We start from the raw sequence: 15,832 nt of genomic DNA, 5'->3' as shown, positions 1-15,832 counted from the left end.
CCCCGACGTCACCGCGACCCCCTCGAGGCTGCTGTTCTTCGCGCCCGCCCGCCGCGCGTCGCTGCCTAAGGAGATGGAAGTCCCGGCCGCCGACGCCATCATGTCGCCCGAGGAGGAGCTGGACGGGTACGAGCCGGAGCCTCTCGGGAAGCGGCCGGCTGTCCTGCCCTTGCTGGAGCTGGTCGGGGAGGCCAGTAATGGCCCCGGCACGGACGGCTCACTCCCCTCCACGCCGCCCCCATCAGAAGAGGAGGAGGAGGACGAGCTGTACCGGCAGTCGCTGCAGATTATCTCTCGGTACCTTCGGGAGCAGGCGACCGGCGCCAAGGACGCGAAGCCGCTGGGCGGGCCGGCGGCCACCAGCCGGAAGGCGTTGGAGACCCTGCGGCGCGTCGGGGACGGCGTGCAGCGCAACCACGAGACGGCCTTCCAAGGTAAGCGGGTGGTCGCGCAGGCCGCGCCGCCTTTGTCATCTTTCTCCCCCGGGGCTCGGGGTGGGTGGAAACCGAAACGAGTCAGTGTTGAAACGACGCTCATCCTATTTCTGAAACCAGAATATTCTGGCCGTGAGTCATTGTTTCCGCCCACTCGATTCTTTTGGAAATAGCAGCTCTGTTCAAAGCCCGGAAAGGGTGGGATGTCACTTTTCAAGTGGGGTCGGCCCGAACGCCAGAGAGCCGCCGTAGCGAGTCCCCCGCGGTGGGTGGGCAGGCGGCTCGCGCTCCGGTGTAGACAAAGGCCGTGAGAACCCGCGTGCTTCTCTCCCTCCCAGGCATGCTTCGGAAGCTGGACATCAAAAACGAAGACGACGTCAAATCTTTATCTCGAGTGATGGTTCACGTTTTTAGTGACGGAGTAACAAACTGGGGCAGGATTGTGACTCTTATTTCTTTTGGTGCCTTTGTGGCCAAACACTTGAAGAGTATAAACCAAGAAAGCTGCATCGAACCATTAGCAGAAAGCATCACAGATATTCTCGTAAGGACAAAAAGAGACTGGCTAGTCAAACAAAGAGGCTGGGTAAGTTTGTTTCAAGGCCTCAGAGGGGCCGTGGAGTGCAAAGGGAATGGAGGACTTTACAGAGAGGCGAGGGTAGCTGAAGGTTTTTACGATTCACAGCTCAGTCTTCAGGCTCTGGTTGCTTGATGTTGATTTTAAGTAGTGAGCCCATAGAGATAGTGATATGACTGTCTTGAATTGTTGCATCAAAAATCCTGACTTCCTGTAGGCTATTTTACTGGTCGTTGAGGTTCTTTTTTGCTTTTGGTATTTTATTGTAATTAAGCTGGATACTCTTCACACCGGTGGATTCATATGAAGAAATAAGAGTCACCTAGGGAATAATAGTAAAGAACATTCTCGATCGCGCCCCGTGGCCCCCTCCCCCCCCATTTTAATTGAATTAGTAAGTGTCTCTTTTGCAGCCCAGGGTAAATAATTGGTTCATGGTTGCACAGGGGTGGGGGGAGGGGGCTAAAGATAATTTATCTTTTCTTTGTAAATAGTGGTTTTAAGTGGGTGGAAACCCCATACTTGAAAATGTGCTTCTCTGTTTTGTTTTCTAGGATGGGTTTGTGGAGTTCTTTCACGTAGAGGACCTAGAAGGCGGCATCAGAAATGTGCTGCTGGCCTTTGCAGGTGTTGCTGGCGTGGGAGCTGGTTTGGCATATCTAATAAGATAGCCTTTTAAGTGAAACAGTTGACTCTTAACCCACTCCAGGCGCCAAATCCACATATGACCACTGTGAAATCAATGTATTTATGAAGTTGGACTTCAAGCTGTCCAGGCTGTAACCTCCAAGCAACGTAGAAGAGCAAGTGGCGAGAGGATTATGGCTAACAGGAATAAATACATGAGGAAATGGTCGCCGTTGGAGGGTCACTGTCTGAAAGAAGCAAAGTTCAGTTTCAGCCACAGGCAAAGTTGTTTGAGTAGCCATGGAGGAGGACTTACTAGATTTAGTGGAGACGGTAGGATGGAGAGACTTGATAGCCTTGTCTAGAACAGGAGAGTGGCCAGTAGCCAGGCTAGTCATAGAGTTTATTAAATAGGCCCACTGAATTCGATAACTTCCTGGAGTGTTCAAAGTGAAGCACTAACAATGCCAGTGATGAGTGTAAAGTGGATTTAAGCTACAGTAGTACTATGACTAGAAGCCTCAGTACTGTACAACAGAGAGGAAGAAAAGCTTTTCCTCTTTATTATTAGCTTTCCCAGGTGTGCTTCTTGAGGATTGCAAAGTCCAAGTGCTCAGGACTTTTATACCTGTTCTACTTTGGCATGGACTGAATGATTCGTAGTTTGTTAGCCTAGAATGGCCGATAATACTTGACTTCAGGCTCGATAATTACAATTACAAATGTAGAAGCAGCCTCAGTTTTTAAAGATGACAACTTATAAATGTATTTGTCTGTAAAAATTGTATATATTTTTACAGAAAGTCTATTTCTTTGAAATGTAAAGTGAGGAAATTGAATTCTGTTATTTTTGTCATACCCTTTTGAAATTTACCACTTCTGTAGTTAGGAAACTGTTTCTTAGCGCTTTTCTATTCTAAACTTTATCCTGGTCAGTTCTAGATTGTATACAGAACCAACCGATGTAATTGTATGCAACCCTGGTTGTAGTGGGACAGTTCTGATTCATAACTATGCAGTCTTTAATTTTCCTATCTGATTTTGGTAAGTATTCCTTAGATAGGTGTTTTCTTGTTTTGTTTTAATTTGGGGCTGAGAAATTGAGGGGTGGACAGTAATCTTTTCACTTCATCACCCACAGGTTTTCAGTAATTGAGTCAAGGTGGAGTTTAAAGGGTTGGGGCTGAGGCCAATGATTTACAAATAATGGGTTCTGATTGGGCAACTACTCCTTTGAGTTCTTTCCCTTTGACGTAACTTAAATAGTGAGATTTGTGTTCCCTGAGCTCATCTGCAAAGCTTTTTAAAAGATTTTCAGCTGTTCCAAATGGGACTTAGTAGCAGTATGTGTATAAAAAGATCACATCAGGTGGGTGAGAGACATTTGATCCCTTGTTTGCTTAAATAAGTTGTAAAATGATGGCTTGGAAAAGCAGGCTGTCGTCTAACCATGGTGCTATTTTAGGCTGGCTTGTTCAACACAGGTCTAAGCCTAGTACGTCAATAAAGTAAATACTTATTTTCACTTCTATTCATGATTCCCCAACTTCGTTTCAGATTTCTGCACTGGCATCTCTCCAGATTTCAGACTCGATAATCTGTTGAACTTACCGTTTCCTGTCCCTTCTTGAAATAGTTGCTGTTTGTTCATCTCCCTCTACAGATACTTAGATCAGTCCCTACATACCGACCCTGCCGTCCCTGAACTCCAGCCCATGTCCTTTTGGCACTAGGAGCTAAGTAACTTCCCTCCAGGAGTCCACAGACCTCTTCAGCCTTTGTGAATTTTATGGGAAGTGATAGTACAATGGGCTCTGTGACAGTAACAGTTGTGAGGTGGGAGGTGTTCCTTTTTGTTGTGGCTTTATCATCCTGCCTGTAGGGGGAAAGTTCAAAAAGTCCCCTTAGGAATTTTCAGAGGGGACGGTATCTTAAATGACTTTCCCTAGGTTCCTTTGAATTTGAATGCGATCACTTAAAATTACAGAACTAGGGCTCTGTTAAGCCTCAGAGTGCTATAATAAAGCTCCTGGGTAAACTGAAGAAAGCGCCAGTGTTGGAACTGAGCTTCATCCTCAGAACGTGACCTTTAGTCTGTGGACTCCAGATAAAAATAGGCGTGAAGAACATGACTAAGAATGTAATGGGGAAGAACGCCCTGCCCGCTGTCTCTGTAAGGTCATCTAGCTAGGGCTATTTTTACTTATGTATTTATCGTTCTTGATCATAAACCACTTATTTATATCACTTCTGTCTCTAAGGACCTAAAAGCACTTTATGTAGTTTTAAAATTAATCTTAAGATCTGGTTAAGGTGACTAAAAGGCTTGTCTCCCCATATCCAGTTGTGGAAAGAAGGGCATAGACGTAAACTGGTGGAGTTTAGGGGCCCCGGGTCCCTATTTACTGGGTGTGACTGCCGGAAGAACGAGGGTCTAAGTTGGCAATTTGGGTCAGGGGCTGCAAGGCTTAACGGGGTGCCCGAGTGCTTTGGAGAAGGGAGGGTGGTTTGTAGGGAGAGGAGGCACGTGTTGGAAGTGCTGACCAGCTGCACACTCCAGGCAAAGCCGCCCAAGTGGAAAGGGAGGGGCTGCTTGGAAGGTGGCTCTTGGCAGTTTCTCTCTCAGCTTCTCTCAGGGAAAAACCTGCAGTCCTCGCGCCGTCCACGTACTTTCTGTCGGGGGTGAACAGCTTGGTTCTGGTTAAACAGCTAATGCAGTCGACAGCTGTGCCAGGAGGGGTTAGGACCAATTACCAGTTAATGTGGGCTGTAAAATAGTGTGTTTCCCTAACTTCCTGTTTTTTTCCAGAGAAGAAAATAATAAATCTTTTATTCAAATGCAAGGTGTGGTACGGGTGTTTTCTAATCGCTGCCTGTCTTCCTTCCCCCTCTTAGGCCAGCCTTTTAGGGAAGTCAGCTGAGCAAATAATCGGTGAGCTAACAAGCAAAAGCGGCCCCATACAGCTGATTTGCCTTAGAGCAAAGGACAGTTCCCTTCAGAATAACTCTTTCATTCAAATTCGAGGTGCTGGCGTTTCAATAGAATGTGTTACTGCTGTACTTTGGAGTAGTTCCTGTACGTTTTAATGCTAACATCGAAACCTCTGCCGATGTTTCTTTCAGTCACCAAGTGTTGGTATAAGTTTGCGATAAGAGGGTCCATCACAGCAGTTGGTTCCATCTCCCCATCTCACTGAGATGGAGCTAGAAGCATTAACTCCCAAAGATGAGTTTCGATAAAGTTCTTGGTACTCATGGTTCAGTACTTGGTTCCCCTTTCTTCTGCCAAAAAGGAGGTGAGCATAATAAGTCAATCTCGGAAACCCTGTCCTGTATTTTCTGCTTCCTTGAAAGGGAACAGTCACCATGGAAACGTGCAAATATGAATATTTGCATATTGGTTTTAAGCCCTGAGCACCCAATGCTAATCATGCAAGCACGAGTCCCCCGTTTATAGCAGAACACAGCAACTCTGTCATTGCAAAGGAGGCCATTTGTGCCAGCGCCCTCCTGCTGGAGGGGAGGGTGACGGGACGCAAGGGCCCAAATCCTGGCCAGGGTTCAGCTCTGAGCGGTGCCGTTGCTCCCATTGATTTGTTCTGACGCGAAAGCAGCTCTGGCAGTGCTCCTTGGTGAGGCTTCTCCAAAACTTGGATTAGCAGGTAATATGAGTCACTGAGGGAGTCAAAAGAGTCATTTGACCGAAGCAGACTTTTTCTTTCAGTTCCTGTTTAGCAACTTTAGAGCCGGCATCCAACTTTCATACTGTTTGAGGCAGTTTTCTTAAAAGCGATTGTGACAGCTGGAGGATTTTGCAAAATTAAAGTGAAATAATTCGTACAACTGATGGGTGGTAGCAGTTATCTCCAGCCAGATTCCCAAAGCAGAGAACATTCCTGGGGTTCGAGATGATCTTCTGAGTCTTAATTGATCCTAGTTCTTGTTGGCTGGGCTTGTTCAATGATACAGAACTTCTTAAACCCTCCCACACTCTTCAAAGGCTTCTGGGTTTCAAGATTTGAAAACTGTCCCTCTCTTGTTTCAAAGTTGTTACAGTGTTATCTTGGTTAATGTGAAGCATGCGGAGAGATGGGAGTTGGGACTCTGCCTCTAGGCAGCTGTAACAGACTTCTCAGAATTCAGTGTTCTTTTACTAAAGAGTCTTGTGAAGTAAAAATACGTGTGGCAGGCTTTGTCCCCACACTGTACCTGGTTTCTCCTACAGTTCCTTTCCTTACCTGCATACTAGAATAATAGTTCCTGACCATCGGGAAGTGTGTTAGGGCCAAGAATACTCTGGATTTTATCCCTTCCAGGTATCCATTCCCATAGCTTGTTTCTGCCTCTGGTTTCTGTGTTCTTCACCTTCTCTCCTCATGTCCTGTTCAGGGATTACCGTAGTTGATTAAGAATTCTTCAACACTGGTGAGCTGGGACATTTAATGAGCCGTAGGCAGCCAGATGTTTGTTGAATGTCTTCATTATGTGGCAGTGGGCAGCTTACTGGATACCGTGCACGGTTGGATGCTGGAATTATAAAGAGAATATTTCTTCCCCTCAAACTTGGTCAAAAAAGACTAGGGAACACTCGAAAGAAACATGGCAGCTAAATGCAGGGTGATCTTTGGATCCTGGATGGAAAAAAAGCTATAAAGGACATGGAAACAACTGGAGATGTTTTAATTTGGCGATATGTTAGATAGCGCCATATCAGTGTTGAGTTTCAGAGGGTAGTATATTGTGGTTATGTAAGAACGTCCTTGTTTTTAAGAGATCCATCCTGAAGAATCTGTGGATGACGAATCCGTAGAATGATTCATGCCAAAATGTTAAAGCTCACGATCCAAGAGTGATAACTGTGGATAAAAATAATTCGAATGCAGTGCACAAAGTGCTATAGTAAAGGTATGATGAGGGGTGGGACGAAGCAGGGTGGCAACTTCCGGAAGCAGAAGGTGGTCCAGAACGCTTCGAAAGATGCATTTGAGATTGGATCTTAAAGAACCCGCAGAAAGGACACACAAGAGCATGGAGTTGGGAAAGCACCTCTGCGGCTGTCGGGGGGAAGGGGAGATTTGTAGATAAGTTTCTTCTTGTCATCATTTCGTCTTCCCTCCCGACTTCTTTTCACCATACATGGCCAGTGACTGAAGATCTCTTCAGTTTCTTCCTGTTGGGACCTTACACATAAAAATATTGGAAAACACTGGTAGGAAAAAAAAGGTCTCTTTGGTCTTAGAGGTCAGAATTTGCTACAAATGACACAGAGCTGGGTGCACTGTGTTTATTTGAGAAGTAAAGAGAATAGGCTTCAAGGATTGTTTCCTTTATCATTTGCAAATGGTGACCTTGAACACACGCGATCTCAGGATCACAGCCACCACTGGAGCTTGAGTGCAGGAGCTGGCCCTGGCAGACCTGCTCTGAATAAAGTTATCTTGAGAGCATCACCTGGGATAGCCCCACCCCGGTGCAGCTACCAGGGCAAGGAACCCAGATTTTCAATCCGGGCCGAGTGCTGTGCTCTCTCAGTACAGAGTTCTAATAAGCAACAGCGCCCACACTTACTTAACTGGATCCCCTAGGTACTAAATAGTGGCTCCCCTCTCCCTAATCCTGGTCCCGCGGGGTTCCCGTGGGAGACTTACAGCCAGTCCCATCCTGGTTCAAAAAACCAGTTTGCTCTGACTGCCCAGACTTCCCCATGGCTGCGTTCTCGCCTGTGAGCTCATTGTTTTGGCTTCTCTGCCTGTATAAATCCATAGCCAGCGCCAGAGGTATCAGCCCCGGACCTAACTAGCCGGGGCCGCATTCCATTCAGAATTTCACCACCCCCCTTGGTTTTCTTCCCGCCCTCATGTGGTCACATGTGTATGTTTATTCAAGCTAGCCCGGGACAAGGTGTGCTGGGAAAGAGAGCCAAGGACACAAACGAGGCAAAGAATGTTTAACTCTTAGGTTTCATCCTGGATTCGATGATTTTCCACTTCATTTTGATTAAGAAACGCTTGAATTCCGTGCCCCAAAGAATTAATTTTCTTGTCTAGAAGAAGGAGCTGGTTTGCAAAATTTTGCTGCACCCTTCCTAGTGTCCCTTAGCAGGCTGGTAGGAGGACTCTCGTGTGTTCAGGGTTTTTTTTGGGGGGGTGGATGGGGATTTTCCCAGGAAACATCTTTCATATGCATTTTATTCCTAAATCTTATGCTCAGATCTCCCTTGCTTTCCATCCTCAGCTCACACCTCTATTCCTGAGGCTGCCGGGAACAGTTCCCAACCAACTCCTATCGGTGGCAATGGGGTGGAGATGGGGGACAGCTGGGCTTCTGCAAGGAGCAGCTGTTAGGTTTCGCTGCTGGTCACGGAAATTTCCTGGGAGGATAGCTTGTTTATTTCCTTAGACCCGGAAAGCCCAGATCTAAGGCGAGGTGGGGGCCGCACCCCCAACTGGAAGGGCATTTCTTTAAGTTTTGGGTTAATACTAAATGTTTAAGCAGCTCCTTTCCCCTAACCCTCTCTTTTCATCATGAAAAAAAACCCCAGACTCGAAGCTGTGGGAGGTGACATTTTTTCATTTCTCAGAAATCCCTCATGAGGCAAGTAGAGAAACAGAAAGAGGGAAACAACTTTGTGTTGAAATGAACTTAAGTTTTGTCTACGTCTGTGTATTTTGAAATGAGGTGTCTTGTTTTCGGCTTTGGCGATGTTGGGGAGTGTTCCTGCCTCCATGCCCCTTCCCCCCACTTCCAAATTTGGTACTTGGGGTCAGACCCGAATGAGGATAGAGACACCTGAATCTTCCTTTCCTCATCGTGACCCATGAAGTTATTAGCAATGCTAGTGAATGAAAGAAACGATTTGGAAGCAAACCCTGATAAGGATTATTTTAAAAGAAATGCAGCTGCACTGCTTTTAAACAAAGACCAACTATATTTATTTTCATTTCCTTGGACCCAAATACTGTATACATGTGCAAAGATTTTTAATTCCTTACAACTTTGGGTTGAAAATGAAATCTAGACAAGATTTTCCTAAGATGCTGAAATGTCACGAAAGACATTTAAAACAACACTTAAAACCGTTCAAGATCTGGATCACTGTGGCCCAAATTACTGAGTGTTTTGATAAAGGGTGGCTGTGGGGGTGAAGTTGAAAAACAGAACAAAGGAATTAGGTTGGATTTTGTGGGGGTCATGAGGGAGGCTCCCCAGAATGTGGCCACCCTGGCTCTCACTCATTATTTCCAGCTGGGAATAAAGCCCAACGAACCCAGGAAGAGCTTTCCCTCCCCGTCACCTGCCCAGAGATTCAGACAGAAAACCTGCTTCAGGAAGGAGACCTTAGCATTAGTGCCTTAGTGCACATGAAGCAAGTGTAGCAGACTGGGAGGATCCCAGCAAAAATCTGTTTGCTAGAGTCCCCTTTGTCCCATTGTTTCTGGGTGGCCCTGCAAGTTATTTGTTTTCCAAATGTTTGCTCTTTCTCAGCTACCTGTGGATTGCCTATGTGGGGGTGTGAAAATAATTTTCTTCCTACCTTTTAAAATTCTTCTGGCTAGGCTAATAATCCAATTAGCAGACAGATTAGCGGGAGAAAATGTCCAGAATTTATTATGGATGTCCAAAATTTATTACGGTTGTACAAAATATCCAAAGTTTATTACAGGTGTACGTTTAGGTAGTTGAAAGGTGAACGTTTTTTCCTAAGTCTTTTGTTTCTGAAAAACCAGCTTAAAATCGATATTCCAAAAGGCGTATTTTGTGGTGGCAGAACTTTGGTCCCCTCAGCCACCTCCACCTGCTTAGTACAAAAGCATTATGACATATATGCCTCATTCTACTTCACTCTCTTTGGAATTTTCCTGCTTCTGTGAATTTCCCATTGCGCGCACGTATTCAAATTCTATTTCTTCCTGTTGATCTGCTGTATGTCATTTGAACTATTCAAGCAGCCAGAAGAACTCAAGGAGTAAGGCAGAAAGTTCCCCAGCCTGACAATCTAAAAGGTGAAAAGACTAGACTGCGGTGTCAGGCCTTCATTTTTCTCCCCTGTAAACTGCATTGAACTGTGTTAACTGTTGCGAAGATTTAAAGAGAGACTATACAAATGTAAGGAACATTGAGAAATATTCCTTGTTTGTTCTAGTAGTCATTTCCAAGTCATCGAATTCCCAGGGAGAAGCCACTAAGAAGCGGCATCGGTAGGTAGGAGGCCGAATTAAAAGGTCCTACAGCTGTATTTTGAAGCCCAGAGCAGAGCAGAGGTAAACAGGCCTTCCTATGGCTGGGCAGAGCAGTTCAGCCAGATGGGGGAAGTCCCAGGGGTCAGTACACCACCTGCCTGCCAGATCGGCCCTACTACCCGTTTCGTATGGCCCATGCGCTAAGATCGGTTTTTCCATACTTAAATTAAATTTTGTGACACGTTTATATGAAATTAAAATTCTGGCGTCAGAATGTCTGATGGGAACACAGCCACCACGCCCATTCGTTTGCGTACTGGCCACGGCCGCTTCTGGGCTGCGACAGCAGAGGTGAAGCCTTGCAGGAGATGATGCTGTGGCCCACAAAGCCGAAAATACTTACTCCCTGTCCTTTCGAGAAAACGTGTGCCCTCTCCTCTCCTGGAGCTGAAAAGGAGCCTAACTCAGTGACGAAAGTGGCAGGCAGTCAAGAGTCAATAGTGAGGGGATGAAGGAGAGAAGGGTTCTCTGGTTCCAGGGCAGGGCGGGGCCTTCGCCTTTTAGCCCAGGGCCCCCAGGATAAGTCTGCTCCTTTTTACGGGTGACCCCACACTCTCGCCCCCAGTTTCTTTTCCTCCTCACTATAGAGCTGTTTCGTCAAGAGATTCGGGCCAAGCTCAGAACACACGCATCCTCACCCCAGCCCGAGACCTTCTGTAACGGAACCACCCTCCTCTCAGGAGCAAGGTCCTTTCCTGGCCAAACCCAGCTCTCTGGTGCTGGGAGAAAGGCCTGCCCGGGCTGCTTCCAAGCCATGTCTGTGCTGCCCCTTCGGCTGGGCGGCAGACGGGTCTGGCACGCCCCTCCCTCAAATCCTGTCCACCCTCAGCCCTGGAAGGCCCTCCCCTCGAGTTTTCCTCAGTCTCGGTTGGAGGAGCCCAAAGTCAAGTTCATGATCTGTGCTGTCTTGCTTGAGGTTAACACAAATATCACTCTTGTTGACAAACTTAGGTACTTTCCTGAGGCTGCTTCCTGTAGAAGGTGCCTCCCGCCCTTTAAAGCTGACACCTCTTCCTCACCTGGCTGTCGCAAATAAGCCCCCTCTGCTCCGACTTCCCCACCCAGTGACTCCTGGCACCAGACATGGTGGATTTGAGGCGTGTTCTAGGAGAGGGTAGGGTTCCCCTAGAAACCCCCACCCCACACAGCCGCAAACTACAACGTCTAGTCTTGCATGATTCTCCAGGGTTCAGGGAGAGGAGACAGTTCCTTGACTCAATTTACTCTGCTGGGGGAAGCTGTTGAGTTAAAACGAAGTCCCTCTTCCAAAAACTGGGGCGAAAGGGAAACCGGAAACGAGAGAGGACCTGGCTGGAGCCTGGAGGGGTGCCGCTCCTCGCGTGTGGCCTCACTCAACCGCTCTGCCGCCCGCAGGCCCCGCCCCCCAGATCCTCCAAAGGGCCCCTGAGGGAGGTGCCTTAAGGTCGAGACCCCTGCGTCCTGGCCAGCCACTGTGTCCCTGCGCTCCGCTCCACTCCTGGTCACCAGAGGCCGAATCTGGACCACAGAGCTGACAGTGACTCGCCCCACAGACCCAGCCCCGCAGCTGTGAGCACCTGCTTGCAGGGAGGCCCAGGGGGCTGGGGAAGTCTAGGAGCTAAATTTAGTCTGAAGGCCGCAGCTTAATTGGGTAAATACCCTGGGGAGGAGAGAGGAATTCTGACCCAGCTGAACTGAGACTTCGCGGGTTCACCCCCAAGTACGGTGACATAGAACCCCGATCTCCTCGCAAACACTCAGAAGTGAGGAGTCCTCCGCGCTTTGCTGGCCTTCTGCAGGCCGCACCTCGGTGTGCATACAGAGTTGTTCCCATGGCCGCCCCACCCCCACCTCCGTTCTCAGGGGTGCACTTCCTCCGAGTCCTTCCCTAAATGCCCCCCAGTGCGCCAGACCTCGGGGGCGCTCCACCGCACCTCGCTGGCCTCGGGTTGCAGCTTCCTCTCTCACAAGTCCCTCTAGGGGGCTTTGGAGGTCAACTCTGAGGTGTCTGGCCACACTGCTCCCCTGTCAGGGGCCAGGAGAAGGGGTGGCTTGGGGTTAAGGTCCCCATCCTCAAAGCTTCCATACGGACCTGTACTGATCTCAGTGACCAGAGGAAACAACCCTCAGGGGCTGCACTGAATCTTAGCTTTAAAATGAGAGGGGCAGGGGGCACCCCCCAGATGAGAGCCCACTTCCTGAGAAGGCAGTGACTGGAGGCCCCAGGGGAGCTCAGAGGCCATCGGAGCGAGAAAGGAGGTGCTGAAGCCGGGGGAGCCCTAAGAGGGGCTGCGGCGGCATTCCCCACCTGTGATTGGTCCTCAGCTCGGGCCAAACTCCAAACCTGCCCAGCAACAGCCTTCATGGGCCTGCGAGGGAGGGGAACTTCGGAGAAGTCAGCTGAGCCGCGGCGGAGCTGGGGCACGGGCCCAGCCCAGAAGCTTCCAGGAATCGCTGGGAGGGCCCAGCTATTCACCACCACCCCCTCCCTCGGCTGAGGACTCCTCCCTCCGTCCGCGGTATCTGCTGGGTGGGTTCAGATCTCACTTCCCTGGTCCCTCACATCTTTGATCCCCTTGCAGGGTCACCAGAGAGGAACAGGTCTCTTTAGTGTTCCTGTTGAGGCTGCGCAGACACGGAGACAGTCGGGGTTCCTTGTACCCCCTTTCCTCGCTCACCCCTTGCCGTGGGCTAATTGCATTTTCCTTCCCCTCATTCCCTTTCGTGTCCTTCCTCCCTCTCAAGATGTCCAGAGTCTTTCTTCTCAGCCACTTCTAGCCCCGGGAGAGCCTGACTCCCGAAGGGACAGTATGACGCGAGGAAGCTGCCAGAGCAGACAAGTCCTGTCCTTCAGAGGGTGGGGGTGGGCTCAGGACACAGTAGGCACTGAGGTCCCCTCTCTCTGCAGGTGCAGAGAGGGGTGGGCGGGCAGGAGAGGAGTCGGGTTCTGTTGCTCTCTTTCCAAGGCACAGGATCCCCTGGGAAGTGTGGCTTCCAGGAGTGGAAGTCTGGCCTCGGCCTTCGGAACCGTGGGGTCAGGGCGAGGACCTGGACCACGGAGAAGGCTGTGGCTCTCACACCACCTCCAGCAGGCTATTTACCTTGAGAGATGAAATGGGTGAGGGTGGCAGGAGGGAGGCGACTAGGGTGAGACATCTCAGAAGAATGTCTTTGGCAGGACATCCTGTACCGTCTTGACTCCGCCCAAGTCCCCTGGAGCCAGGCCAGGCTCCTCCTCCTCCAGCCGGTGGGGGCGGGGAGGGGCGGAAATCGCTTCCCTTCTCCCCCGCACTACGACGAGCAATAAACCCACAGCTTAATAGGGAAATACGTAAGGGCAGAAAGGATGGAGGCGGCAGGAAGGCGGGGCCAAAGAAAGGGAACAGGAAAAAAAAGACCCCGGAAAAGCCAGCTGCCACTCAGCTCAGCCCCAGACTGAAGAAAGTGCTGCTAGGTGACGAGAGGCTTTCCGGGCAGGCTCGGCCCACTAGGAAAGCCACCAAACGGCCGTAGACCTGGCCGTTTTTCCCCGGCTCTGGACCCAAGCTCCCGACTCCATATCTAAACTGGGAGGAGTGGCGACCTCTAGTGGTCAGTGGCCAAGCTGCAGGGCCTACGGCCAGCCGGGATCCTCTCCCTCCCATCTGGGGTGACGGGGCTCACTCGTTAGCCTTCCCGCCCGAGCCCTCTGCGCCCGGGCTCTGAGCGCTGTTCCCTTCCCACCCTTCATTCTGACCACACCCTGCTCATTTAGGTGGCTTGTATGGCTGGGTTCCCATGAAAACAATAAAGAGCCTTTTCTCATTTGTCATAATCCTCTTTAATAAAAAATAAATTAGTTGTGGGGCGGGAAGCATGTCGGGAGGTGGGAGCGGGGGCCGGGCTGCCTTATTCTCATCTCTCTCTCCAGCCTCTGCCCAGCTGGTCCCCGCTGGCTGCAGGGCCTCTCTTCCCGGGGTCAGGTGGGGTGGGCCGTGGCCCACCACCACCCCTCGCCAATTATGAAACGTAGGGACAGAGAGACCAAGTAAGGGTAGGGGGCCGGAGGACAAAAGGGTGGTTTAGAAGATATGAGGCCCGACCATGAGAAATGAGGTTTAGGGTGCAAGGCTGGGGTTGATGGGGGGCCAGTCGCTAAGCAGCTCGGGTTACTAAGGAGCTGCAAACCGGCTTCGCTCTCAGCCTAGAAAAGTCTCAGGGAAACGGGCGTCGTCCCCTCCCCCTTCCTCCTCAGTCTGTTTAACATCTTTGTGAGAAGCGACACACACGTATGAGCGCACACACCTCCATGCAGGCCCGGGTACACACGGGGGCACGTGTGCACACTCAGGGTCACACCACCGCACAGGCCCAACCACACGTCCTGACCGTCACCGTCACTCATTCCGCCACCTTCGACCACCCTGGGGGAGGTGAGACCAGGACAGGCTGGAGAGCCAGAGGGTACGGAGCGGGCTGACGGATGGGTGACTGATGGTGGCGTGAGAAACCATCAGGTGAGGGTCTCCTGGGCCCATTTCAGGCGGGCTCCGGGGGGGCCCGCTCCAGGACATGGGCGCAAGAGCGGCAACAGGTGGCTGTGTAGTAGGGATAGACGCAGAGCCGGGCCTGTACCACCAGGGGGCAGTGTGGAGAGCTGTCCTTGCATTGATCATCTGGGGACAGAGGAGGCCAGTGTGCACAAAGTGGTCACTGCCATCCATCCCTCTGGAGGAGTGTTGCCCACTCTCACTGGCCCTGCCTCGCCTCCACCCGCACTGCAGCTAAGTCTGCTCTGCTGGGAGCTGGGGACGGGCTCTTTACCAGGGCGCTGGCTGCAGGGCTGGCTGTTGCAGGGCCGTTTCCTGGAGGGCCGCAGGTGAAGCGGGCATCGGACGCTGAGGGTCTGGTTGGCGGTCAGGCACTGGACCTCCCTTGTCTGCACGCCGCCCTGGCAGGAGCGAGAGCACTGGGGAGACCCCGCTACTAAGTCAGACCCCTGCTGTGCCTCCTCCTGAACCCCAGGCCCCCTCCTCCTCTGAAAGGAGTGTGAGAGGGACCGTCCTGAAACATTATGATGTCCCACCCGGAGGGGACCCACCTGTCCTCCAGGTGTGCAGGAAGTGGGGCAATGTTAAAGTGCAGCTGGCCTTGTCCCTGGGCACAGAGCGGGGTACAGTGACAGGAGCCGCCCGGTCCCCGGAAGTCCCTGCTGAGCAGGGTCAGGGAGGCAGGCACTCACCGGGCTCCAGGGCGTAGAAAACCAGCGGTCCTGGCAGTCCTGCCCCTGACAGGGCTGCAGGGCAGGGGGCCTGGGCAGGTGGGAACAGTTGCTAGGAGAAGTTACGTTGAACTCAGCCCCAAGTTTGGACACACAGATGATGTCTCGTCGCTGCGTGCCAGGGCCACAGTCTGCGGAGCACTGAGGGGCAGGAAGCGGCGGTGTGCAAGGGGCGCAGAGATCGCTCCCCATCCCCACAGGGACCCCTCTGACGGGCACCCCTCCCAGGCGCGCGGCTCACCTCAGCCCAGGGCCCCGCGTACCAGCACCATGTCATCTCACAGGGCCCCGGGCTGCAGGCACGCATGTCGGGGGGCCGGCTTCCCGGGGCACAGCTCTGCTCGCCGGCTCCTGCTCCCGCTCCCTCCGGGCCCGCCCCAGCGGCCTCCCCGCTCCCGAGGCAGACCACGGAGCGTCGCTGGATTCCGGTCCCACACTCGGCCGAACACTGCGAGAAGCAAAGCGCAAAGCGGAGGGGCCGAGTGAAGGGAGGCCGCGGGGGACCAGCAGCCGGGGCTGGAGGGTGGGGGCCGCAGACCGAGCGGCGGGATCAGGACTGGGGGGGAGGGGACGCCCCAGGGGGCAGCCCGAGGAGGGGACCCCGTGCGGGCCGGACCGTGCCGGGAGGTTCTCTGCCCGTCCCCGGGCTCGGCCCGGCCGTGGCCCGCTCACGGTCGGCGCTCGCTCGGGAAACGTTTGCCGAGCTGTTTCGGGA

The 15,832-nt window shown here is 51.6% G+C and overlaps 2 protein-coding genes across 4 annotated transcripts in view; one reads left to right on the top strand and one right to left on the bottom strand.

The window, feature by feature from the left end:
* The first annotated feature begins 6 nt into the window (after nt 1–6).
* Nucleotides 7–4,476, top strand: MCL1 (MCL1, BCL2 family apoptosis regulator). Its single transcript, XM_006919744.2, has 3 exons — nt 7–434; nt 773–1,020; nt 1,566–4,476. Exons 1-3 carry the CDS (start codon nt 74–76, stop codon nt 1,680–1,682), a joined length of 726 nt encoding a protein of 241 aa, XP_006919806.1. The 5' UTR covers nt 7–73; the 3' UTR covers nt 1,683–4,476.
* Nucleotides 4,477–9,739: 5,263 nt separating this feature from the next.
* ADAMTSL4 (ADAMTS like 4) overlaps nt 9,740–15,832 on the bottom strand; it is a 14,100-nt gene continuing 8,007 nt past the window's right edge. Inside the window, exons 15-18 of one of the 3 annotated variants that reach the window (XM_006919743.3) lie at nt 15,359–15,565; nt 15,079–15,258; nt 14,661–14,805; nt 9,740–14,512 (exon numbers count right to left, since the gene is read on the bottom strand). In XM_006919743.3, the coding sequence (XP_006919805.1) occupies nt 14,376–14,512; nt 14,661–14,805; nt 15,079–15,258; nt 15,359–15,565 (669 nt within the window). In that variant the 3' untranslated portion in view covers nt 9,740–14,375. Of the gene's footprint in view, nt 14,513–14,660; nt 14,806–15,056; nt 15,259–15,358; nt 15,566–15,832 lie in introns of those variants that run through there. The other 2 variants (XR_003048659.1, XM_015595586.2) reach the window with 2 other exon arrangements.

This window comes from Pteropus alecto, unplaced genomic scaffold, assembly GCF_000325575.1.
Source record: "Pteropus alecto unplaced genomic scaffold, ASM32557v1 scaffold106, whole genome shotgun sequence".
NCBI lineage: Eukaryota > Metazoa > Chordata > Mammalia > Chiroptera > Pteropodidae > Pteropus > Pteropus alecto.
The sequence above is the reverse complement of the archived record's forward strand: the minus strand, read 5'-3'. Positions and strand labels throughout refer to the sequence as shown.

What these genes read in the sequence shown, in the direction of transcription:
- MCL1 (XM_006919744.2), top strand. Translation starts at nt 74, where the DNA reads ATGGAAGTCCCGGCCGCCGACGCCATCATGTCGCCCGAGGAGGAGCTG. An exon ending in CCACGAGACGGCCTTCCAAG is followed by an intron (nt 435 to 772) that starts GTAAGCGGGTGG and finishes TCTCCCTCCCAG; the next exon opens with GCATGCTTCGGAAGCTGGAC. An exon ending in TAGTCAAACAAAGAGGCTGG is followed by an intron (nt 1,021 to 1,565) that starts GTAAGTTTGTTT and finishes TTTGTTTTCTAG; the next exon opens with GATGGGTTTGTGGAGTTCTT.